The sequence below is a fragment of the Kogia breviceps genome, chromosome 3 (assembly GCF_026419965.1).
Source record: "Kogia breviceps isolate mKogBre1 chromosome 3, mKogBre1 haplotype 1, whole genome shotgun sequence".
Classification (NCBI taxonomy): domain Eukaryota; kingdom Metazoa; phylum Chordata; class Mammalia; order Artiodactyla; family Physeteridae; genus Kogia; species Kogia breviceps.
The window spans coordinates 154824690-154852155 of NC_081312.1; the positions used below are offsets into that span (position 1 = coordinate 154824690).

The 27466-nt window shown below is 43.3% G+C and overlaps 1 protein-coding gene across 1 annotated transcript in view; it reads right to left on the minus strand.

Moving 5' to 3' along the window:
* Positions 1 to 19954: 19954 nt before the first annotated feature.
* The window catches only part of ABHD17C (abhydrolase domain containing 17C, depalmitoylase), a 56560-nt gene continuing 49048 nt past the window's right edge, over positions 19955 to 27466 (minus strand). Inside the window, exons 2-3 of the mRNA XM_059059154.2 lie at positions 25443 to 25622; positions 19955 to 21419 (exon numbers count right to left, since the gene is read on the minus strand). Coding sequence (XP_058915137.2) covers positions 21200 to 21419; positions 25443 to 25622 — 400 coding nt within the window. The 3' untranslated portion in view covers positions 19955 to 21199. The remainder of the gene's footprint in view (positions 21420 to 25442; positions 25623 to 27466) is intronic.

Genomic DNA, 27466 nt, shown 5'->3' on the forward strand with positions numbered 1-27466 from the left:
AGCTGCTGGAGTCTGTGTCCATGTTTTCTGCACTGGGACAGAAACCTTGATTACCTGGTTAAGCTAGGGAAGCAATGCATTCTCTCTCTCCAGGCCTTTCTCAGAAAGCTGATCTTGACCGTCACTAGGTCTGTTATCAGGATTCTCTTTCTTGACTCTCTTGACTTCTCGGGAGGTAATGAGCTGGGTCCTATGGTAGGTTTCCCTCCGCAGCCTTTCCTTTCCAGCAAATTTAGAAGGAACCCACCCAAGTGCCCCATGCCGTACCCTAATTCCTGATTTCTTTCTTAAGAGGACCCCCCAGATTCCAGGACCCACAAGCATTTGGAGGATGCTGAGCATTTGGTACAGGTGGAGAAGGGTCAGCCTTGAATTAGCCTTGCTTAGAGCAATGAGAGGGATAGGTGGGATTCTTCTCTCTCCCATCAGGAGAGAGTAGATTTGGGCCTACAAGGAATGAGGTCTCTGGAGAGAAGCCTGCACCACAGGCGTCCGAGAGATGAAATAGTAAAGAAGGATTCTTGTCTGCTGATGGGCTCTGAGAAGTGCTTAGTCATGTTTTCTCAAAGCACAGAAATGCCCAGCACATTCCTTGGTGTCCAGCTTTCTTTATCATAAACCAGTGCCCCGGGGAAAAAGAGCAATGCTGATGAATTACAAACAGGCTCTGCTTGTCTGAAAACAGATTCTTCAGGCAAAGCTCCATTCAGCACTTCCACTCATCACTCAGTGATGGACGGGGTATGTGGGTAGTTCTTTTTTTTAAAAAATAAATTTATTTATTTATGGCTGCGCTGGGTCTTCGTTGCCGCGCGCAGGCTCTCTCCAGTTACGGAGACTGGGGGCCGCTCCTCGCCACGGCGCGTGGGCCTCCCATTGCGGTGGCCTCGCCCGCTGTGGAGCACGGGCTCTGGGCGCACGGGCCTCAGCCGTCGTGGCATGCAGTCTCAGTAGTTGTGGCACGCGGTCTCAGCAGCCGCGGTGCACGGGCCCAGCCGCTCCGCAGCATGTGGGACCCTCCCTGACCAGGGCCCGAACCCGCGTCCCCCGCGTCGGCAGGCGGATTCCCAACCACTGTGCCACCAGGGAAGCCCGGTAGTTCTTTTTTTGGATGAACGTTGGCGACATGACTCTGGCATAATTACTACCCATACTTTCCTCACGCCAAGGTCTTGCTCTTATACATGCAGACACTGGAGCTGGTCAAGAAAGGCTGCATTGGGTTTTCTGGTTTGGGGCAGGATCTCCAGATAGAGAAGAAATATTCTTAAATGGTGTGATACCACCCAGAAAGCCTGCCCTTTTCCTCCATGTGAACTTGCCTCCAGCCTGTCTTCCTCAGGTGAGCTGCTGCCCGCCTCAACCACATTCTTGTAGTAGAATGGCCTACCTGCTCGCTGCTCCCATAAGCTGCCCGAGTCTGGTGTTTTCAGTCGGCTGGCAGGATCCAAGTCTGTCACTTAGAGCAAGAGTCACCGCACTCTACCCTCTGGCCAGCAAAGCCAGCCCCCTGCCCCTATAGCAGCCTGCCCACGTGATGTTTAAAAGCTGCCCACAACTGTGGCTTCATCCTTCAAGCCCCAGACTTGGTTTTCCCAGGCAAACAGCAGGCAAACCTGGGGCAAGGGGGGGCATGGAAAGTTGGGAAGCAGCTGGGGTAAGGAGCGAGTGGCTGTTGGCTTTAAGGCTTCCAGCAGACCCCACAAAAAAATAAAACCTCAGGGATGCCAATCCTAATAGCAGCTCGCAAATAATGGGCATATTACAATTCCACCAACAGGGGTCGCCCTTGGACACCAAGCCTCAAGCTGGCATCCGAAAAGGGAAATTCCCAGCCATGGTCCCTGGGGCCAGATTTCCAAGACTCGTAACTACTCAGTTCCTGTTTTGTGTGATGCAGATGAGGTTGCCCAGCTGAGGAGAGACAGGTCCTCAGTTTTTCTGGTGACTGGTGGTCTGCACTGGAATTTGGGATGGGAAGTCCTAGAACACTGGCCAGCCACTTAGGAGCTCTGAAAATAGATTTCTACATCTTTCTCTTCAGTGTCCTCATTACCATACAGAAAGAACATTTTTTCCTGTGTTTTTTCTGTCTAAAATACATGTAAACTTGTGTGCCTGTACATAATGTTTTCATATCACTTTGCTCTTTTTCCTAAATGCAAAAGTCATACGTGTTCTTTGCAAAAACAAAAAAAACTTCGAAAATTACAGAAAATGAACAAAGGAGAAATCAACTAACTGCAAACAAAATGTATGTACATTACAAAAAGCTCAGAAAATATAGAAAAGCACAAAGGAAAAATATCACTTCTACTCAAGATCATCTCTGTTAACTCATAGTGTATTACCAAGTATTTTTCCATGTATAAATTACATATACAGATGCACAAATATGTACATGTATGTAAGTATTCCATAAGTAGTTCAATGTTTAGCTCAAAATCCTTCTCTTCCACCAGCTCACACATTTTGGGAGAGCAGGGGCAGAGTCTCCCACGTTCACCCCTTTACCTACAGTAGCGCCTATAATGTCCAACAGAGAGTTGGTGTGTAGGAAGCGCTTACATGATAAATAAATGAATACACAGATAGAGCATTTTTTTTGGCTGCAGGATCTTAATTCTCTGACCAGGGACTGAACCCGGGTCAGAGCAGTGGAAGAGCCGAGTCCTAACCATTGGACCACCAGGGAATACCCCAGATGAGCATTTTTAATTAAAATGATATATTTATACATGCAGTTCATGGAAAAAGAGACCCAAATAGTTCATAAACATTTGAAAAGAGGCTCAACTTTGCCCATAAACAAAGAAATGCAAACTAATGCTACACTGAAACCCCTATCAGATTGGCAAAAATCCAAACATTTGCTAATACCCTTTGTTAGGGGATGGCGTGAGGCTGGAGAACAGAGCCTTGCCTCATACCTCGCTGGTGAAATTTCCATTTGGTACAACCTCTGAGGGCAGTCTGCAAAGACTTTTGAGAATGTACATAATATTTGACTCAGCAGTTCCACTTATAGGAATTTATCCTACAGTGTTGCACCACGTGTGAAATGACATGTGCTGGGTTATACACTGCAGCCCTATTTGTAATCACAAAAAATTAGAAACAGCCTAAATGCCTATTGGTGGGGCTAACTAACGTATGTTACGTTCACATAATAGAATACTGTGCAGCTATTTTTTTTAAAGAATAAGGATCAGTTTTATGTATTAAAATGAAAAATCAAAGTGTAAATCAATGTATACAGCAAGCTACCGTTTGTCCAAAAGGGGAAAGGAAAAAGGATGTATATTTGCATTTACTTATAGATGCATAAGAAATCATCTAGAATGCTATACAAGAAACCAATAACATGATTTCCTGTCTGTTGCTGGTGATGGTTTTGGTGGGGCTATAGGATGATGGAATAGACAGGAATAAGAAATAGACTTTTCCTTGTGTACGTTTTTGTGCTTTTTCATTTTTGAACCAAGTAAATGTGCTACCTAGGAAAAAAGTGAATAAATTTTTAAATGGCAAAAAAATTATGCCATATATAATAATAAGCCTTTTTTCACTTAATAATATACCATAAACATTTCCCCAAGTCTTAAATCTCCTTCAACATTATCTTTAAATGGTATACTATTTCCTAATATGGACATAATTTATATAATCAATCCCCTGATACTGGTTTCAGTATTCTAAATAAGGCTATGATTTTGAACACCTTTGCACTTCTCTCTCATTATTTCTTCTGGATAAATTTAAGTTTGCATCAGCTTATTTATTTATGTATTTATTTGTTTTATTTTTGGCTGCATTGGGTCTTTGTTGCTACATGTGGGCTTTCTCTAGTTGTGGTGAGCAGGGGCTACTCTTTGCTGCGGAGCACAGGCTTCTCATGTTGCGGAGCACGGGCTCTAGGTGCACGGACTTCAGTAGTTGCAGCATGTGGGCTCAGTAGTTGTGGCTCACCAGCTTAGTTTCTCTGCAGCATCTGGGATCTTCCCAGACCAGGGCTTGAACCTGTGTCATTGGCAAGCAGATTCTTAACCACTGGGCCACCAGGGAAGTTCCTGCATCAACTTAAAGCCAACTTACCCTCTAGAAAAGTTAGATCAGCCTCCATTCCAACAATCCACACATGAGTGGGCCTCTTTCCCTGAATCCTCTTTAATACCCGGTATTCTTTTTTTTTTTTTTTAACCCATTGCCAACGTAGTAGAAAAATATTATATTTCATTGTACTTTTAGTTTTCATGGCTTTTAGTTAAACACTTTGATGTGAGCATTTCTAGTTCTTCCTTTGGAAGTTGCCTGCTCCGGAAGAGAATATATCACGGGCTGGTCACACCAAGCATTTGTGAGCTTAGTAGATGTTACTGAAGAATTGCTGCAGTGAGGGCTCTAAACTGCCTTGATATTAGATAGTGTTCTGGCAGGTCACAGAAGAATTGCTCGTTTCTCCAAAGATATACAACTGGCCAACAAGCACATGCAGAGATGCTCAACATCACTAATCATTAGGGAAATACAAATCAAAACCTCAATGAAATACTCCTTCACACCCATTAGGATAGCCACTATAAACAGAACAAAACAAAATTAGAAAATCACAAGTGTTAGTGAGGCTGTGGAGAGATTATACACTATTGGTGAGAACGTAAAATGATGTAAGCACCATGGAAAACAATATGGCATTTGTGAAAAAATTAAAAATAGAACTATGATCTGATCCATCAATCCCACTTCTGGGTCTATAGCCAAAGGAATTGAAAGCAGGGTACTGAAGAGATATTTGTACACTCATATTGATTGCAGCATTATTCACAATAGCCAGAAGGTCCCAAGTGTCCATCAACTGATGAGGAGACAAACAAAATGTGGTATATCCATACAACAGAATATTATTCAGCCTTTAAAAAGGGACGAAATCCTGACTTGGATGAAACTTGAGGACATTATGCTAAAAGAAATAAGCCAGTCACAAAAAGACAGATACTATATGCCTCCTTTGCGGGGGGGGGGGTGAGCCATGCCACACAGCTTGCAGGATCTTAGTTCCCTGACCAGGGATCAAACCCAGGCCCCCTGTAGTGCAAGTACAGAGTCCTAACCACTGGACCGCCAGGGAAGTCCCTATACGCCTCCTCTTTAATGAAGTACGTAGTCAAATTCATAGCATAGAAAGTAGAATGGTGGTTGCTAGGGGCTGGGGGGACAGGGAGCCATCTTTGAACAGAGGTAGAGTTTCCTTTTTGCAAGATGAAAAAGTTCTGGATATTGGTTTAACAACAGTGTGAATATACTCTGAACACTACGAAACTGTACACTTTAAAGTGGTTAAGATGGTAAATTTTACCACAATTTTAAAAAAAAAGAAGCATTACAAAGGAATTATGACTAGGGTTTTCCTTCCAACATGGATGTCAAGACATGATCCTTCTCTACTCAAAACCCTCCAATTTACTTCTCACTCGGAGCAAAATCTGGAGCCGTGATGGGCAAGGGCCCACCTGCTGCCACTCCAGCCACAGTCACTCGACATCTTGCTTGCTTGACTCTAGCCCCCTTTGGCGTCTTGCTGCTTCCTCAACACATTAAATATATTCCAGCCTGAGGCCCTTTGTGTTGATACTTGCTGTTTCTTCTGTCTGAAACGATGCCTCTTCACCTATCTGCATGACCCAATCCCTGACCTTATTCACGTCTCTGCTCAAAAATCACACTCAGAGAGGTCTTTCCCATCTTGCCTATAAACATAGTCTCCATCACCATCACTCTCTAGCCCATCCCCTTACCCTGATTTCTCTTCCTTTTATTTTTTTTCTTTTATTCGTTGTTTATTACCTATTGTCCCAATACCACTGGAGTGTAAATGACAGTGGATCAGAAATATAGTCGATTATGGGACCTTCCTTGTGATGCAGTGGTTAAGAATTCGCCTGCCGATGCAGGGGACACGGGTCCGGGCCCTGGTCCGGGAAGATCCCACATGCCGTGGAGCAGCTCAGCCTGGGAGCCACAACTACTGAGCCTGTGCTCTAGACCCCGTGAGCCACAACTACTGAGCCCGCGCGCAGCAACTGGTGGAGCCCGCGCGCCTAGAGCCCGTGCTCCGCAACAAGAGAAGCCACCGCAATGAGAAGCCTGCGCGCTCGCCGCAACTAGAGAAAAGCCCGCGCACAGCAACGAAGATCCAGTGCAGCCACAAATAAATAAAAGAAATAATTTATTTTAAAAAAAGACTCAAATGTTGCTGCCATTGGGATATTTTTTCTGCTCTCCCCCATCCTGAGTTCTCATGGAAGCTTGTAGAGAATTCTGTTGTAAAATCACGGCACTGTGTGTGTTTGCGCCCCTTTCTTCCTCGTCCTCCCCACCTCCGGCTGTGAGCTTTGTGGCACAGAGATGCATCTTATCCATCTCTCTGTCCCCAGCCTAGCACAATGAGAGACTGAGTAGATGCTCAGTAGATGCATTAATGGATAAATAACAATTCTCCACTGAGATTTATACTGTACTCTCAACGAGAAACTCCTAGCATGGGAAATAAATAATATTTATACTGTACTCTCAAAGAGAAACTCCTGGCATGGGAAATAAATACATATGAGCGAAATGGTATTTAAATACTCCATGAAATTGCTAGACAGCCAAGAGGAAGGTTTGTGGTTTCTTTTCCTTTTGCGGTACGCGGGCCTCTCACTGTTGTGGCCTCTCCCGTTACGGAGCACAGGCTCCGGACGCACAGGCCCAGCGGCCACAGCTCACAGGCCCAGCCGCTCCGCGGCATGTGGGATCTTCCCGGACCAGGGCACGAACCCGCGTCCCCTGCATCAGCAGGCGGACTCCCAACCACTGCGCCACCAGGGAAGCCCCTTGTTTTGTTTTTATTGCTAAATTTCAGTGGCAACATAATAAACACATTTGATATTTTTTTGTAATGCAATGACATGTTCTTTCCAAAAGTATAGCAAGTACAGCAGTGTGGGAATGAACTGTATTTGAACTGCCACTAATGTATAAAAAGTAGACGACTAATGAGAATTTACTGTGTAGCACAGGGAACTCTACTCAGTGCTCTGTGGTGACCTAAATGGGAAGGAAATCCAAAAAAGAGGGGATATAGGTGTACGTATAGATGATTCACATTGCTGTACAGAAGAAACTAACACAACATTGTAAAGCAACTATACTCCAATAAAAAAAAAATTTTTAAGTTAAAAAAATAATTTTATATAATTGCTCTTAAGCTTACATTAATAAAATAACAGATTTTCTTGAAAAATAAATAAATAAACTGCCACTAAATCAATTGTTCTTGGGCATTTCCCCTTACCTAGATCACCTCTTGTATAAAAAAAGAAGGGGTGGGCTTCCCTGGTGGTGCAGTGGTTGAGAGTCCGCCTGCCAATGCAGGGGACACAGGTTTCGTGCCCTGGTCCAGGAAGATCCCACATGCTGCAGAGCAGCTGGGGCCATGAGCCATGGCCGCGGAGCCTGCGCGTCCAGAGCCTGTGCTCCGCAACGGGAGAGGCCACAACAGTGAGAGGCCCACGTACCACAAAAAAAAAAAAAAAAAAAAAAAAAATTAAAAAAATTAAAAAAATAATATTATATAATTGCTCTTAAGCTTGCATTAATAAAACAACAGACTTTCTTGAAAAATAAATAAACAAACTGCCACTAAATCAATTGTTCTTGGGTCTTTACCAAGATCACCTCTTGTATAAAAAAAGAAGGGGTGATTTTGGTGTATGTGTCATAAAAATGTGACTGCCTTTCCATGTCACCACTTCTTTAATCAGTACTGCCTCACACCTGGCCCACTTTATGCATTTACGATGCCCTCTTCCCCCGTAGGTGTCAGCGGCTGTCATCTCGGACTAAATCCAATTTTCTGCATGGGGTGTTGAAGGAAGAGGCCTTTATTCTATATCTGAAGCAAAAAGCTGGATTCATCGTTTGCAAGGCAGTAAACACGCGGATCTCCTGTAGAGTATTTGGGAAGTGTGGGGCTAGGGATTAGTAGACTCTTAACAGTGGGAGTATTCAGGCATTAAGTGACCTTTAGCAAAGGCAGCTTGGTCACTGGAGCAAGGCTGTTGCTGATTGGCTGGCCCTCAGAAGCACGTGCACTGACCAGAGGAAGCTGTCCTTGATGAATTGGGACAGACTGAAAACCTGTTCTCCTGGTTACTTACTTGTTCCAGTCGCCAAAGAACACCGAGTCTTTTCTTGAACTGGAGGATAGGGAATATTCTCGGTAGGATCCCTTTTTTATTTAAATGTCAAATAATCCAGCTCAGAGACTTTCAAACTTTAACATGAATCAAATCAGATCAGCCGGAGGGCTTGATAGAGCAGACTATTGGGCCCCTCTCCTGCAGAGTTTCTGATTAGGTAGGTCTGGGATGGGAGCCAAGAATCTGCACTTCTAATGAGTTCCCAGGTGACGCTGATGCTCCTTCCTGGTCCAGGGACCACACTTAGAACTACTGATCCAGCATCATGGGAGTTGTAGTTAATTATTTGCTGTTAAGAAAATATTTAGGGAATTCCCTGATGATCCAGTGGTTAGGGCTCTGTGCTTCCAATGCTGGGGGCCTGGGTTCAATCCCTGGTCGGAGAACTAAGATCCTGCAAGTTGTGCAGCGTGGCCAGAAGAACATAAATAAATTATATATATATATATGTTTAACACAATAAGTTACTGATGAGTCTAAGAATTCTGTAAATGATTTTGTAAAATGGTTATTAATCACAGCCACATCTATATACATTCGAAAAATAATGGTAAATATTTAGGAGAAAGATAATACTCCTTCTAAAGTTAATGACTAGAAAATATGAATTCTAGGACATATTGTAGTAATTCTGTCCTGTCCCTCCCCTCCTCTTCCTTTCCCAACTTCCCCCTCAGAATGTGTGACCCATCCCATCCTGGGGAATCCTAGACCAGGTACTTCCCAAGGAACCTCCCAAGTTTGTGATTCTGTGTTTGTGGCAGATTGTGGTTTAACACATCAAGACAATTGGGAGAGGAAGAGAGAGAGAAGAAGAAGGAGGGGGAGGGGAGGGGGAGGGGGGGGAGGGGGAGGGGAGGGGGAGGAGGAGGAGGGGGAGGAAGAAGAAGAAGAAAGAAAGAGAGAGAGAGGCTGGCTGACTTTAGAAATTCCCCCAACCACAAGGGATACTAGGACACACAAAAGCCATGGCTTTGCATGATAACGGTGCCCGGAGTGAATGCTGCCATTTTCCCATATCTTCCCAAGAGGTTTTTACTAATGGGTTCACTGGAAAATTCTTTCAGTAGAGACCACAATGTTCTATTTCTACAGGTGGTAATAGCTAGTATTTTTATTGAGAGCTCAGTATGTTCTAGGCTCATACAATCCTCACCTGAGTATTATGAGGTAAGTACTAAGTCACCCTATTTTACAGGTGAGGAAACTGAGACACAGAGAGGTCACATTGCGTCCCTGTGACACACAGGGAGTAGCCAGTGGAGCTGAGATTCAAACGCAGGCAGAGAGACTCCCCAGATGCATGTTGAACCGCTGGGTCATAATCCTCTGAAAAGCCTAAAGATTCGATCCCCTTAATCACTTTCTCGGCTTGTTTGTTGTTTCCTTTAGAACACATTATGATTTGATTTTTTTCATTTGTTCACCTGTTATTGTCTGTTTCTCCTCCTAGCATATAAGCTGAAAGAGGATAGGGGCTTTGTTCACTGCTGCATCCCCAGAACCAAGTGTTTGGGCTCATAAACATTTGTGGAAGGAAGGGAGGGAGGGAGGGAGGGAGGAATTCTGAGTATCAGTCATCTTGATAGAGGAGGTCTGATTAAAAAAAACATCTATGGGCTTCCCTGGTGGCGCAGTGGTTGAGAGTTCGCCTGCCGATGCAGGGGACGCGGGTTTGTGCCCTGGTCCGGGAGGATCCCATAGGCTGCGGAGCAGCTGGGCCCGTGAGCCATGGTCTCTAAACTTGCGCGTCCGGAGTCTGTGCTCCGCATCCGGGAGAAGCCACAACAGTGAGAGGCCCGCGTACCGCAAAAAAGGAAAAAAAAAAAAAAACAGAATGCCTGTTATATTTTGTTTTTTTCTATCGACCGCTAATTACTCACCGAGCGGTCTTGTTTTTAAAAAAAGCCCACCTGTGTCTTGCGCTGAAAAGAACAGAGGTCATCTTTAAGGTGACAGCAGGCAGTGCAGAGGGCAAAGCACTGCCCAGCTGCTTCCATCTGCGCTTTATGTACATCTTCCCTTAGGTTACACTGAGACCCTGAAGGTACTGGCATGGCTCCGTACTGGAAGTCCCAAGCTTCCTTCTAGCATGTCACCTGGGTCATCTCTGGTGCGTGGGATTAGTAAAGTAGGAAAGAGGAGGCAAAGAGGAGCCCTCTCATCTTTTTACTTTAAATATTCCTATATAGTTTGAATTCCACCGCGCCCCCCCCATGAGCATGTGTTATTTCTGAAATGAAACACAAGCAATAAACAATATAAAAAGAAGAATTTGTAAGGCAGGGATTGGCAAACTACAGCCCATGAGCCAAATCTGGCGCACCACCTGTTTTTTTTTTTTTTTTTAATTAAATTTAATTTTTTTAACATCTTTATTGGAGTAGAATTGCTTTACAATGTGGTGTTAGTTTCTGCTGTACAACAAAGTGAATCAGCCATATGCATACATATATCCCCATGTCTCCTCCCTCTTGCATCTCCCTCCCTCCCACCCTCCCTATCTCACCCCTCATGGTGGACACAAAGCACCGAGCTCATCTCCCTGTGCCGTGCGGCTGCTCCACCACCTGTTTTATAAATCAGGTTTTCTTGGAACACAGGCATGTCCCTTCCTTTACATACTATCTGTGGTTGCTTTAGTACAACAGTGGCAGAGTTTGAGTATGGAGACCATATCGTCCACAAAACCAAAAACATTTACTCTCTGACATTCTATAGAAAACATTTTCTGACCCTTGATCTAAAATAATTTATTTTAAATTCCTTATAGGTTCCCCCCCCCGCCCCCATAGAAACGAGACCTAGTGAAACCAGTGAACAGAACTGGGTTCTTTCTGCCTACCAGGAAGGTAATCACCGGCTATATTTTGTTAATTTATTCAATGGCTATGTTCTCTGCATATACAAAGAATATAAGATAATTGCTCAGCTAAAAAAACAAACAAACCTTTCTTAGCATTTCTAGAAATACAAACATCTGTCGGGATATCTGCAAGACTCAGGAACAATTACACTGACCACCCTACTTGACTTTCCCTCAGAGCATCTGGTAACACTTGGCATATTACACATTTATCTAATTAATGCCTGCTGTCCCACTGCCACCAGAATGTAAGTTTTACTACATTAGGGATATAGTAAGCATGATTTATGTAAAAGGAGCTTGATACTGAGGCAATCTAGATATTTGGTGTTATTGGAATTGATGGTGTTTATCGATTTCTTCTTGTGGTTTTGCAAAAAAGTTTAATGTATTTTGAGTCTACTTATTAAAGTAATAAAGAAGCAAAAACCCATTAGTGTTTCCCCCAAGTAAAACTGAGAGTATCTGCTCCACAAAACATGTCACAAAGAAAATAAAAAGGCGAGGAACAAACTGGGAGAATATATTTGCAGCACGTGAAAATAAAAGATTAGTGTGAATATCAGGAATATATAATCGGGCTTCCCTGGTGGCACAGTGGTTGAGAGTTCGCCTGCCGATGCAGGGGATGCGGGTTCGTGCCCCGGTCCGGGAAGATCCCACATGCCGCGGAGCGGCTGGGCCCGTGAGCCATGGCCGCTGAGCCTGCGTGTCCAGAGCCTGTGCTCCGCAACGGGAGAGGCCACAACAGTGAGAGGCCCGCGTACCGCAAAAAAAAAAAAAAAAAAAAAAAAAGAATATATAATCACCTGAAAAAGAGAGTACTCTATCAGAAAAGTGGGCCAGAGTCATGCACAGACATTTCACATGAAAGAACGTACAAATGGCCTGGGTGTTTTTGAAAAGTTGCTCATTCCCATGCATAATCGGGGATGTAATATTTCACATACACTGTTTAGGCAAAAGTTCACAAAGTCAGACGATGTCAAGTGTGAATGATTAGGGACTCCCCTGGAGGTCCAGTGGTTAAGACTCCACACTTCCACTGCAGGAGGTGCGGGTTCGATCCCAGGTTGGGGAACTAAGATCCTGCATGCCAGGCGGCACAGCTGAAAAAAAAAATGTGAATGACTAGAACTTCTATCCAATGTTGATGGGAGGGAAATCAGTGTCTTACTTTGGAAATGACTTGGCATTACCGAGTGAAGCTGAACAGACAGATCCCTACTCAAAATGGGGCCGTGCAAGCAGCATCACTTGGGAGCCTCTTAGAAATGCAGAATTTGGGGCCCCATCCTGGACCTACTGAGCCAAGATCTTCATTTAGACGCCCACTGGAGGCCCCTGGGGAGCTTTTAAAAGTCCAGATGCCCAGGTGGCACCCAGACCAACTAAATTGTAATCTCTGAGGGTGGGACCCAGGCATCAGCATTTTTATTTTTATTATTATTATTTTTTTTTGCGGTACGCGGGCCTCTCACTGCTGTGGCCTCTCCTGTTGCGGAGCACAGGCTCCAGACACGCAGGCTCAGCGGCCATGGCTCACGGGCCCAGCCGCTCCGCGGCACGTGGGATCTTCCCGGACCGGGGCACGAACCTGTGTCCCCTGCATCAGCAGGCGGACTCTCAACCACTGCGCCACCAGGGAAGCCCACATCAGCATTTTTAAAAGCTTCTCAGTAATTTCAACATGTAACTAGGGTTAAGAAGCAGCAACCAGACGTCTCTCATATCATGAGAAATACAAAAGTATCTTTAATAGCTAAAATCTGGGAGATAACCAGTATGTCTACCCATAGTAGATCACACACACACATTCTTACTATAAAGAAAAGCAAAGGACTGACTAGTGGAAAATTCAGGATAGTGGTTACTCTGTGGGGTGAGGGAGGAAAAGGCATGTGATTGGAGGAGACACAGGGAGAAGGTGAGTTTCTGAGGCCCTGGTAATATTCTATATCTTAAGTTCAATAATGGAAATACGGGTGCTCATTTTTTGCCCCTTAAACTATAAAAATAGATTTTATCCACTCTTTTGGATAAAATTTTAAAGTTTAAAAAATGTTTTAAGAGGGCATCTTTCACATCCGTTCTTCTAAGCCGCCTTCTTCAAGGCATCACACCCTTTCCCAGACCTCATCTGCTGCTCTCCTCCAAGCTGGTTTTCTCTGCCTTTGCTAAGAAGTCAGAGTCAAGAGGATCCACTGCTCTACCCACCTGGATCTTTTTTATCCCAGAAATCCTGGCCCACTCCAGGTCCCATCTTAGAAAGTTCTGGATGGGCTCGGGATCTACATGTGCCTCCCAGCCCCATCTAAGGGTCATCTGGAAGTCCAGGGAAGGGAGATCTTGAAGGGCACTGAAACAGGAGACAGTATCTGCACATGTCTGGAAGGCCCCGGGCCCTCCCACCCTGAAGCAGAGCCAGACCGGGCCAGGTGTCAACAAGTTGTGTCCAGCCAAATGGTAAATCATTTAGCAGCAGAGTAATGATTAAGTTACGATAGGGTAGACTGTCTTAAACTAGAGTTTACAAAGTGTTCTCTGTTTTGTTCTAAACCCAAACTCAGCCAGCCATTTAATGAGTGGGTCTAAGACCCCCACTACCTCTTACAAAGCTTTTCTACCTACAGAATTTCATCTGATCCCACCATGGCTGCGGTGGGGATTACTATCACTTTAGAGAGGAAGAACAGGCTCAGAGCAGTTAAGAGAATTGCCCGAGGTCACACGGCATCATGGCAAAAAACTCACAGCCAGGCCTGCTGTCTCCAAGATTCTTCCAATGGTCTCAGCCCCTTCTGGGTCTGTAAATGCTTCTGCACTCAACTCCCGCACATCCAGAGATGCCCTCCTTATGCAGAGAGCTCTGACCAGCCCATGCCCTTCCCTCCCTGGGCCTGCCTGCAGAATACATTCAAGCTCCTTAACCTCCCCAGAATCCGTACTCACAGTTCCTGGAATTCAAAAATATTGGCTTTAAAAGAAGCTGTAGGGGGCTTCCCTGGTGGCGCAGTGGTTGAGAGTCCGCCTGCCGATGCAGTGGACACGGGCTCGTGCCCCGGTCCGGGAAGATCCCACGTGCAGCCGAGCGGCTGGGCCCGTGAGCCATGGCCGCTGCGCCTGCGCGTCCGGAGCCTGTGCTCCGCAACGGGAGAGGCCACAGCAGTGAGAGGCCCGCGTACCACAAAAAATAAAAAAAAGAAGCTGTAGACATTACTGTCTAGTTCAGTGATTTTAATCCTCCAGAATCACTGATACCTTTGAGAATCTGCTGAAGTTGAGGACCTTCTCCCCAGAAAAATGCCCATAGGTACAGACATCTCAAATGGGCCACAGACCCCAAGACTATTGCTAAGAATTGCAGATCAAGTATTACAATTTTGGTGTTTTCTCCAAAAAGTAAAAATAGAATTACCATACAATCCAGAAATTCCACCTTTAGGTATATATCCAAAAGAATTGAAAGCAGGGTCTCCAAATATATATATGTGTGTGTGTGTATATATATATACACACCCATATTCATAGCAGCACTATTCACAATAGCCAAAAGGTGGAAACAACCCAAATGTCCATCAATGGATAAATGGATGAACAAAATGTGGTCTATCCATACAATAGAAAATTATTCAGCCCTAAAAGGAAGGAAATGAAATGTTACATGAATGAACCTTGACAACATTCTATTAAGTGAAATAAGCTGGTCACAAAAGGACAAATACTGTGTGATTCCACTTCTGTGAGGTACTTAGAGGAGTCAAATTCAAAGACAGAAGGTAGAATGCTGGTTTCCAGGGCCCAGAGGAGGGGAAATGAGGAGTTAGGGTTTAATGGGTACAGAGTTTCAGTTGGGGAAGGTGAAAATTTTCTGGGGATGGATGGTGGTGATGCTTGCCCCAGAGTGTGAATGTACTTAATGCTACTGAACTGTACACCTAAAATTGGTTAAAACGGGGAATTTTATGTTACATATATTTTCCTCTGGCTGGGAAGGAATAGGGCCAGGCCTCCTTGTTCCAAGGCCTGCGTCCCAGGCCCTCTGCCTGGGCAAAGCTCCTGCAGGCACGACTATGTCTTCTTTGCAGAAATCCTGGTAGGCAAGGCCTCAGGGAAGAGGAGGCATCGGAGCTGGATGGCATGAGATATGATTTTTTTTTTTTTTTTTTGCGGTACGCGGGCCTCTCACTGTTGTGGCCTCTCCCGTTGCGGAGCACAGGCTCCGGACCGGGGCACGAGCCCGCGTCCCCTGCATCGGCAGGCGGACTCTCAACCACTGCGCCACCAGGGAAGCCCGGTATGTGATATTTATATGAACTTCGTCTATTGGCTTAGTAACCCTCACACTTGAGGGAATGAGATGTACCGAGGATGACTTGTTCTTTCTAGCTTGGGGAGTAAGAGAGTGCCATCCAATGGTTTCCAAAACAAATTATTTTAACAAAAGATCCTACTGATGATATGTTTTATAACCACTTAGCATGAATTCTGAAAGAAGGTTTGGCCTTTCCTCTTTATAAAGACTTACTGACAATATAATTAAACATCAATAACAAAGATGTCCATCTATCAGCATATCCAGCTCTTGGTCCAAGTTTGAATGTGTGGGGGTGTGAAGAGAAGAATCGTACACAGGAGCTATTCAGTGATCAGTTTTACCATATAACGTATTTTGGCAATTTTGTCCTGCCACTAAATATTGTTCTATAGCATCATTTATGATGGTTACAGAATAATGCATTGTACAGACATAATAAAAACAAAATCCCTATTGCTGGAAACTTAGATTGTTTGCAAGTTTTCACTTTTACTAACAGTGTAGCAGTGATTATCCCATATAAGCCCACGTCATCTTCTTGATGATTTCCTAAGGATAAATTCCTAGAAGCCAAATTGCTAGATGAGGCTTTTGATTCAAAGTATACTTTAGAACGTTTGTACCAACTTGGTGTGTAAAATTAGCAATATAATTTTAAAGTAACTATTTATCCAAACCTTTACCACCAATGGGTATTATAATTCAAATATTTATACCAGCTTATAATTTGCATGGCATTTAATTATTTAAATATATTTTAAAATATATCTATTAGATTATTTGATTAAATCTGTAAGTGATTATTTTGGGCAATAATCTCTTCACGTAAATATTGAGCAACCTCTTCAAATAAATATTTGTACCAAGTTTATAATTTAAAATGGCATTTCATTGTTTAAATGTATATATATTTGATATAGTCATTTGATTTGATTGAATCTATATGATTATTATGGACAATAATCTCTTATGATAGTCTCTTCACATCCTGTGCTCTTTGATAGAGTGCCTCATCATTTTTTTAAAATTTATTTATTTATTTTTGGCTGTGTTGGGTCTTCATTTCTGTGCGAGGGCTTTCTCTAGTTGTGGCAAGCGGGGGCCACTCTTCATCACAGTGCACGGGCCTCTCACTATCGCAGCCTCTCTTGCTGCGGAGCACAGGCTCCAGACACGCAGGCTCAGTAGTTGTGGCTCACGGGCCTAGTTGCTCCGCGGCATGTGGTATCTTCCCAGACCAGGGCTCGAACCCGTGTCCCCTGTATTAGCAGGCAGATTCTCAACCACTGCACCACCAGGGAAGCCCCAGTGCCTCATCATTTGATTATTAAATATATTTTTACATTATATGTCATTTGCTTTATAATGTCACCCCAGTTTATCACTAGGTTATGCTATTTTTTCTTTTACTATGAAAGTTTTTTATTTTCAAAAAATCAAACCTAGAAATGTATTCCTTTGTGGTTTCAAGCAGCAATGATATAGCTATGGTCAGGTGAGTACAGAATACTGAAGCAGCTGTTGGCAGGGGCTACAGTCAGGGTCATGAAAAGTTTTCTAGACTCTAGAATCTGAAAAACTGAGCCTTTTCAGTCTTAAGACTTCCCACCTGGAATTCTTCTATCTGGTAAAGCACGTGCCTGCATCTTTTTCATCTTCAGTTGCCCTGGTTATTCTTGGCACGTTGTTCTCCCATACAAATTTTAGGATCACCTTGTCAGTTTCCGGACAAAAAATCCTGTTGGGATTTTTACTGTAATCATTATTAATCCTATAGGTCTATTTGGGAAGAATATATGAAAAATGAGCCTTCTTGGGCTTCCCTGGTGGCGCAGTGGTTGAGAATCTGCCTGCCAATGCAGGGGACACGGGTTCGAACCCTGATCTGGGAAGATCCCACGTGCCGCGGAGCAACTAGAGCCGTGAGCCACAACTACTGAGCCTGTACATCTGGAGCCTGTGCTCCGCAACAAAAGGCCGCGATAGTGAGAGGCCCACACATCACAATGAAGAGGAGCCCCCACTCGCCGCAACTAGAGAAAGCCCTCGCACAGAAACGAAGACCGAACACAGCCAAAAATAAATAAATAAATAATAAATAATTTTTTTAAAAAATGAGCCTTCTTATCCATTAACATGGTATAACTCTCATTAATTTAGGTTTTCTTTAATGTCCTTCAAAAAAGTTTTATGATTTTCTCCAGAGTATGTCTAACATGTGTGTTAGATTATTCCGTTACTCAATATTTTTAAAAGCTATTGTAAATGGTATCTTTGTTTTTAATTGAATTTAAAACATTTTAAACTGATTTATAGAAATAAGATTGACTTTTCTATATTGATTTTTGTGTCCAGCAACCTAACTAAATTCTTATTACATCTAATAATTTGTAGATACTTTCTGGTGTAGCTGTCTGGTGTTTCATCCAGACATCATAATCTGAGTTTTATTTATTTTTCATTTCTTTAAACATTTTTTATTATGGTATAATCTACATATCATAAAATCTACCCCTTTTAAGTGTACATTTCAATGATTTTTGGTAAATTTAATAAGTTGTGCAGCCACAATAATCTGGCTTTAGAACATATTCATCCTTTTTATTTTTCCATGTCTTATACCTTTTTCATTTCTTGGACTCTACTGCATTTGCTAGGGGCTTTGTGTAATTTTGAGCAGAAGTGAGAATGGTATTATGGCTAATTCCCAATCTAAAATGGAATAATGCTTCCACTGTTTTACCACTCAGTACAATGCTTGGTTTTTCAGTTTGTTTTGAGATAATCTGTTCATAAGGTTGCTTTCTAGCCCTAGTTTGATAAGAGTTTGGTTTGGTTTTTAATCATGAATGGGATATTGAATTCCATCAAATGTTTTTTCCATTGCCCTCTGTATCTATTGAGATGATCATATGATTTTCCTCTAAAAAGGAATGCTTCCAATTAGTCTCCCCACCGTGGAGGGCGCTCTAGGGTGTGTTTACTGTCCCCTGAGCTCCACCAGACAGGAAAACCAATGCTCAGGTTAACCTAGTCCAGGAAATTCCTTCCAAGAGAAAACTGGCTTCAAAGCTCCTCATCTTTACCTAGTATTTGGCCTACATGGTCTTTATTTTCTTACCAGTTCATGCGTCTAAGATTTTTCCATTTTATTTAGTAGTGCTAGTTTGTTTTTACTTTTTTTTTTTTTCCCACAAGGAGAGTTGGTCCTCACCCCAAGTCCATCTTACAGCAGAAAACAGAAGTGGCCATATCTTTCAGGTTCAGTACTAAGTATGTTTTGTAATCTGAAACTGTCATGAATGGGGTCTCTCTTGGGATTCCCACTGTCATCACACACGCCATCCTCAGAGAAAGGCTGTCCCCATGTCAAACTCTGTGAAAGAGTAGACAAAACCCCCTCCCGGGTTTTGGGGAAAGAGTCAGGAGTCAGAAAACATGAGCTGCTTCCAATAGATATAAACCACCTACATCAAGTTATAAAAACTATGAACTGAAAGGGCTTTTCCACCTTAGCTTCTGTAATTGTCAATCTTATCGTTTCCCATTAACTGCTGAAATTTGGCAGACAAAAGTAAGTTTACTAAATAGTTTAGGAGGGAAAAAAGGGGGAATTGGTTACAGAAGATGCAAGCAGCAGACAAACAGGATCAGAAATCAGGTCTCTGGAAACCTAGGTTAGCTGCTCACACCCCAACGGCGGGCTGTTGGATATGCTTCTTTCCCTTCTAGGTCTCCTGGACCTCTAGGACAGTACCACCTCTGTAGCTTCACTGATGACTCCCCTAGATGAGCAGGGCCCCATCCTTCCAAGGTCTCCCATTACAGGTACTGATCTAAGACCAGGAAGTAGCCTGCAATGTGCTGGGACACACACTCACGGGAGCAAAGCCCACACCCTTAAACCTTCCCTCCACCACCATTTCTCTTCCTGTGTGCCCAGAAGGGGTGTTCTGAGAGTTGAAAACAAGCACCCCTCAGTTGCTCTTTTTCTAGTCAGTGATCAAAGGACTGAAAAGACTCAGCTCAGGTTTTCCAAAGAAACAGGCCTGTTCTCCCTCCTAGCCAGGTCACAGTGAGATTGCCTTCATCATTCTTGTTTTCATAGCCAGAATCCATTGCCCTCTCTATTTGGATTCCATCTGTACTTTACTGCTGCAGCCTTTATATCTTGGCTCCTTCAAAAATAATCTACGGTCTTTTACGGAACAAAAACACACACCTTGAGACCTACTGTATAGCACAGGGAATTCTGCTCAGTATTATGTTAACAACCTAAATGGGAAAAGAATTTGAAAAAGAATAGATACATGTATATGTGTAACTGAATCACTTTGCCGTACACCTGAAACTCTCACAACATTGTTAATCAACTATACTCCAATATAAAATAAAAAGTTAAAAAGAAATATACACTTTGAGAAAGGTAGTGACGTTTGTAAGCTCCAAGGGTTTCTTCTTAAATCTAGCCAGAATGTTTTCTTTGATGGAGAGATGAAGGAAAAAAAAACCACATGAGCCCACACATTCTGATCCATGCATCCTTTATTCCATGACCAACCGCTGTGTCGCATCCAAGCAACAGTACACAAACGCAATCAACCGCAATCCAGCTGTACAACAATCTGAGGCTTACAGTACATTTAAGGCTTTTAAATGTGGAAAAAAAAATTTTTTTTAATAAAACCAAAGAACCCTCAAACCCAAACCCCCAACCAACACAAGCAGTGTAGCAATTTTAAGCATCTTACACTTCTGATGCTTATTGGCGCAACTCCAGTGTCAAAACCCAAATAACTCCTAAACTAAAAAGATTAGTTTAGTGAAATTTTAATTACATAAATTTTTCAAAGCATAAACTTGTAACTTTTTGCCTTGGAAATGTTATAAAATTTTTTAATAGCAAAACATAGGAATAAAAACGTATTAACAAAATGTATTCAATCATTTACATTACAAACAAGGAATCTGCAGTTCATTGTTGTAGCCTGACAAAAGAAAACTATCTATTAAGAATCTATGCCCAATGTAATTGCAAATATGTACAGTACTTTAAAAAAGCCTACAAGGAGGACTTTGCAGAAGGAAAGTCGGCTAGGTTCTTTGTTAGACCAACCAGACGATCAAAATATTAAAACTCTGTGGACTAGTAATAAATTTACACTTAAAAAAAACCCCAGTTTCCTTTTAAGAATATTCCAGTTATATTTATATGGTTCCAGTTGATGACGCCGTTCATGATAGTTCCAGTAAATTACCCTTTAATTGATTTGTTTGGGGGAAAGATAGGAGTGTTAACAAAAATTAACAAAGGGATTTTCATCACGATGGTTTCCAGTTACACTATCACAGCTTCACAAATGCACTGCACCCAATCTAGTGGCTGAAAGAGAGCTGCAGGTCACATACTGAGAACACGGGTGGAGAGAGGCTGAGCCCTGCATAAATGAATCCTACGTGGTGGGTAAGGAAGAGAAAGGGGTGTGAGCATCTTTTATAGCAAGAGAAAATGGTCCCCCCCACTCAGCTCTCATTTCCATTCTGCAAGGCGATGAAGCTGGGAATCACAACTGTTCAGTTTAACATGACGTGTGAGTTAGTAGAACCTCTGGATATGAAAGACCAAGATGCCCTCAGCTCTCTGAATAGGACACCTGAAAAGCTGGGCACTTCCTCGTGGTTATCCCGCCATGACAGCTATCCAGTTAAAGCATGTGCAAAACCGAGGATTCTTGTGTTCACAGTAGATGAGGTAAAATCAAGTCATCTTCTTCAGGAATTAGGAAGTTCATGAGATATGAACTGTTTTAGCCTTTCTAGGTATTGTGCATAAAGCTCTATGTCATTATGGCCAGCCCCTTCGACCCAGAGGGGCTCCACGGCCCGAGGACAGCGCTCATACATGGCCAGGCCATGGGAGAAATCGATGACCTCGTCCTCTGTACCATGAATGACCAACACGGGAGAGGTAACTTTAGATATCTTGTCAATGCTGCAAGACAGGAAAGGGGGAGGGGGAGAAAAAGGACTCCTTTAGTTATGCTCACAGGTGACAGACATCACACTTAATGGAACCGAGTCGGCCTTCACAGGCAAGGAAGGTAAGCACGCAAGGGTCTTTTCCCCCCTCACTTTTCTAGTAATTCACTTTTTAAAAAATTAATTTTGCATTTGGCAATAATTCTGGATTTACAGGAAAGGTACAAAGATAACACAGAGCTCCTATCCACCCCAACCCCTTTCCCATAAGGCCAACACCACGCGTTACCAATAGTACATTCGTCAAAACCGAAAACCAGCATTGGTACGTCACCAAACTCTGGATTTTATTTGGATTTCATGAGTTTTTCCACTGAAGTCCTTTTTCTGTTCCAAGATCCAATTGAGAATACCACACTGCACTTTGCCATTGTGTTTCTGTTCAAGGATTTTATTAAAAACAGAACTCCTAAATGTCGTCAGACTAGCAATCCAGTAACTAATATTTCTGATATATTCATATTTTGGAGAGAGGATTTTTTTTTTTTTAATAAATAAGCTAGACCTTAACATACCAGAATGAATGTCTATTTGAAATCTGAGCACTGAATCCACAGCCACTCAAGTTTTCAGGACTCTTTCCGTGTAAGCCACCTTCAGCACCGATTAACAAGATCCTCAGAAACCTCATTTCATAAAAACAAATACTTCATTTTTAAATAAAAACCATACTATTTAGCTTGAAAACTTAATGTACAACACCTAGATTGAATTCTGAATGATTTCTGACTGTTTACAAAAATCAAAGCTACCGACAAAGGATGAATATTTGAGCATCTCCAAAAGAACGTGCTGCAGACTCTGAAAGCGTTTCCCAAAGAGGAATTAAAAACACTGTAAACCTTGCTGGGCTGTGTGTGTAGGCAACTTCTCTGACAGAGGTAACTGTCATTTCACCTGCAAACACATGGAGACAGGCAACCCTCTGTCCAGTCTGGCCTCCTGCCAGAGACCCCCTTGCTGTTGACTTTCTGTATCTCATCCTAGCCAAAGTTACAAGGGGATCAAATTGGTACTACCCATAGGGATCCTTTTGTTAAAAGTCATAGCTAACATTTACTCAGCGTTGACCACAGCCAGGTGCTTTGCACTTTACATACAAAACCTCACTGCATCTCCAATTAGCCACAGTGAGAAAGGAAGGACCATCTCTGTTAAATCAAGGAGGTAACTGAAGCTCGGAGAGATCATTAAAGGACAGACATGAGGCTGTGGTGATAGCACAGAGCTCTGACATCCATTATACATTTCAAAGATCTACAAACAGCTGTCACAGAGCCTTATTAACAACTCAGGAAGTTGCCAGCCACCTCAAGACATCCGGGAAGACTGCAAAATCTCATCAGCCATGTCATTTGCCAAGATCAAGGCCACTGTGGAAGGGGTCAATTTTGCAGATTAGGAATCTTGTTTAGAAATCTACTTTCCTCTTATATTTAAATTTTAAAGTGACTTCTTCTAAGAATGCAAGAGTCCAGTTATATTCAATTAAAAAAATCTATTTACTGACAGCTCCATGCTGCATGAGTTAGGAGACTCTCTTCAACCTGGACGATGGATGTACCTGAGGTTAAATGCCACCATCTGATTCTAAATGTAAAGGAGGTAAAAGAAAATAAACCACCAACCAAATAATAATCAGGACTCCTTATCTCTATTTTTTTAATACTAAAAAAGAAATGCAAAAGTGTCTTCCTTTAAAGACAGGGGCAGGGACTTCCCTGCTGGCGCAGTGGTTGAGAGTCCGCCTGCCGATGCGGGGGACGCGGGTTCGTGCCCCAGTCTGGGAAGATCCCACATGCCGCGGAGCGGCTGGGCCCGTGAGCCATGGCCGCTGGGCCTGCACGTCCGGAGCCTGTGCTCCGCAGCGGGAGGAGCCACAGCAGTGAGAGGCCCGCGTACCGCAAAAAAAAAAAAGAATCCGCCTGCCAACGCAAGGGACATGGGTTCGAGCCCTGGTTTGGGAAGATCCCAAATGCGGCAGAGAAACTAAGCCCATGAGCCACAACTACTGAAGCCTGCGTGCCTAGAGCCCGTGCTCCACAACAAAAGAAGCCACCGCAATGAGAAGCCCGCGCACCATAATGAAGAGCAGCCCCCACTCGCCGCAACTAGGGAAAGCCCACGCAGCAACGAAGACTCAACGCAGCCAAAAATAAATAAATAAAATTAATAAATTTTTTAAAAAGAGAGAGAGAGAGAGGCACACAGAGACAAGTGTGCATTTGGTAGCAATGGACACAGTAAGAAAACATTCCCCAAATTCAATTAATGATGAAAGTCCATGTGACTGTTAATGGTTTGAAATCTATCATATTAATACTTTATGGTACTGAACAGGATGAATGGCCTTTTCTGGCTGTTTCCACTCACCAACCTTAATTAAGCTGCCTAAATCGCTTAACTTTCTAAGCCTCAGTTTCCTAACTGTAAAATGAGTCTTGTGAGATACAAAGCGTGAAATGTTTAGCCGTGGGCTGGCAGATCAGACAAACCCAGTAAAGACCAGTTGCTGGTTTCCTATTAATGAATAAGCTATAATTAGTTGTCGTGGTTGTATTTTAAGGTATATGCTAATTTAAGAGCCAGGGGGAAAACCTATTCATTTTGTTGCCAGGGTAACTCCTAGCATAGCTTCCCACAAACATGCTAAACATCTCCCTTTCAACAAACTGGCCTCTCAATACCCATTCAGCACAAATAAGGCCACATTTGAGTCGCACATGGGCCCTACTTAGCATTCTCAGCCACGCCACTGGAAATTTGCAGTTCGTTCAACTTTCCCATGAAGCTGAACTTCACTGAACCTGGTTCAGGGTGCACAGAAATGAAGTTCAACCCAAGGTGTTAAGAGAAAGTTTCTTCTTGCGAAACAAGCCAGTCTGTGGAACAGATGTTTATGTAACCAAATGATGTTCTTTTTCTCTCCCAGCAATAACAGAATGACAGCAATGAATGGGTCAATCAAAATCCCCAAACTGGACATTCTTCTGTGGGGTTTTTTCTACAACATGGCCGTGTGAGTCCCGTTGTCAGAATCTTGGCCCGTTTAGCAACGTACCATGGGCAAATAGTTTTTAGTAAATACTTTCCTCAGCTTCGATTTTAAAAAACAAGCTTAAGTTTTCAAAGAGAGTTATTCAAGAAAGCAGTGTGCTCGCTGCTTTTGCGTGTATATACAGCTGCCCGTTTTTCTTCTATTAGGGGACTAGAAAACAGCAGGGACTGGGGTGGCAGGAGCTCTGCTGCCCCTGGGGCGCCGGCAGGAGGTGGCCCGGCTGTGGGCTCTCATGCACACGCTTCCAGCGGAGGGTGCCGGCCCCTCCTCTGCAGGGGAGGCGGTCTTCAGGCACAAGTGGGCAGCAGGAGGGATGAGTGGTCGCACCGGTCTGGGGTGGTGGGGAGGGGAGGGAAGGACCATCCACTTACACGGTCCCTGCAGCCCATTACCAGCTTGCAAATAGCTCACTTCACTTTTTCTCTTACCTATTGGGCTGACTGAAAAAGTAACAGAAATTTCAAAATCGGGGATGCTTGCGGTTTTTCTTTGAGTGTCTAGACCACTGCTAATGGCCTCATCACAGATTTTGCATTTAGCTCTCGTGATTCGACAATACATGTCCATCTGAGCGAATGAACGGACACTGAACTAGACGTTCCTTTAAGACATGTGGGCACTTTTTTTTTTTTATCCTGCACATCCAGCTAAACCAATTAATCCTGGATATCGGTACAAGCAAGGTCCTTATACATCATCTGGTAGATTGTTTTACAAAGGGGTCCAGCCCAGAGGACCAAGTTTCTGGCTGGTGTACATGTCATATCCACCTCCACGTTCCCTGAGGAGCCCCACACAGGGGCTGATGTCCAGCTGCATTCAGGAGACATTTATTAGTAGCCCACAATTAACGGTGGCATCTGATGTGAAGTTGGGTCACTGGATGCCTTAGCACTTGTTGGACAGGAGTGAGCTTACCTGGGGAAAGCATCAAAGCAGTACGTTTTCCTGGTATCGGGAAAAGCCACGCGCAATCCAGACATCAGAGGCGAATGGAGAATTACGGCTGCACATTCGTACCTGGAGGCCAGGTCTACCGTGGGGACAGTCCCGATGCTCTGACCATACAGGATGATGTTCTCGGGGCTTACGCCATACCTGGAGAAACCAGAGGGCATGGGCCGTTAGCTGATTGTGTGAAAGAAAAAGAGAGTGAGACCAACACCACGGTATCATAAACTCACAAAACTCCCACACCTGCCAGTTTAAAACCACATCATCTCACGGGTACCCTTTAGCTGAAGATAGATGTGAATGCCACAGAAATGTTAGGGGCCTATCTCAGTACTAAGTGACTGAGATTCTGTCCTCCACAACTTTTGCAAAAATAATGAACGTGACATTTTTTTTTCTGGAAATTAACTACATGAATGCATCATAAACTTCATTTCAGTGTTCCCAGAGTCATTTCATTTCCTACTCTCCCTTCTTGAGTTTCTTTGACCATCCTAAATGTATTTCTGAAATAAAAACAGAAGCGTGTTTGCTAGATCATAATATTATTAGAGTCCTTTAAGTGAGGTTTTAATAAAATATGAAAGAAATTAACATTTATCATCAGGAAAAGGTACTGGGAGACAATTAGTTTAAAGGCAAATATATTTTCTATAGCCTCTCCTTGGGGTTTAACCCTTCCGAGTCTTTCAATCCATCAGTGGTCTCCCCCTCCACTGTCTGCCAAGGTTTAGTTGGGTAAAAAGCTGTGTGGGATACAGGCTTCGTTTCCTGGCCTGCCTGGCAGCCTGGTGTGCAGACAACTAAGCTTTGGGCGTGGGCTGTGAACAAAGTGACATGTACAACCTGCAGGTCATAACTTTAAATAGAAGGCTCCATGCCCTCCCCTTCCCATTGGTGGGGAGTAGACATGATGGTGAGCTACCCTGGCCCAAGCAGAAGAACGAGCACCCCAGATGTGATGGAGGAACAAAATAGATGAATCCCAGGAAAACAGGTATGCTACATATGAACCTACAAAGGATATCCATAATATATTAAGAGTATGTAGAAATAAAGAAGAAAAAAGACAGACAAAATAAATGAAGACATATCGCAGAAAAGAAAACATGATGCCTAATAAACACTTAAAATGATGTGATGCTTGGGGGCTTCCCTGGTGGCGCAGTGGTTGGGAGTCCGCCTGTCGATGCAGGGGACACGGGTTCGTGTCCCGGTCCGGGAAGATCCCACGTGCTGCAGAGCAGCTGGGCCCGTGAGCCATGACCGCTGAGCCTGCACGTCCGGAGCCTGTGCTCCGCAACGGGAGAGGCCACAACAGTGAGAGGCCCGCGTACCACAAAAAAAAAAAAAAAAAAAAAACCAAAAGATGTGATGCTCAACCTCGTTAGTATGTGAACATGCAAATTAAATCCACAATTTATTTTTTTACACCGAAAAGAAAGGCAAAAACTAAAAAGTCAGACAATGTCAAGGGATAGCAAGGACATGGAAAAGTGGAAGTCTGTGACATTGCTGCAGAAGTATAAATTGGTATGAGCCCTTGGGAAGATAATGTGATATTATCTGGTGAAGTTGAAGGCTATAACCCAACGATTCCAACTTCTTTGCATAAATACCCACTGTAGTTTACAGGGCAGTAGGACATGCTTTCTTTTTTTTTTTTTGCTGGGTAATGTAGTTTATTAATATTACATTATTATTTTTAATTGAAGTAGCTGATTTATAATGTGCCAACCTCTGCTATACAGCAAAGTGACTCAGTTATACACATATACATTTTCTTTAATTTAAAAAAATATTTATTTATTTATTTGTTTATTTTTGGCTGCACTGGGTCTTCGTTGCTGTGCTTGGGCTTTCTCTAGTTGTGGCGAGCGGGAGCTACTCTTCCTTGCAATGCACGTCCTTCTCATTGCAGCGGCTTCTCTTGCTGCAGAGCATGGGCTCTAGGTGCATGGGATTTAGGAGTTGTGGCTCGTGGGCTC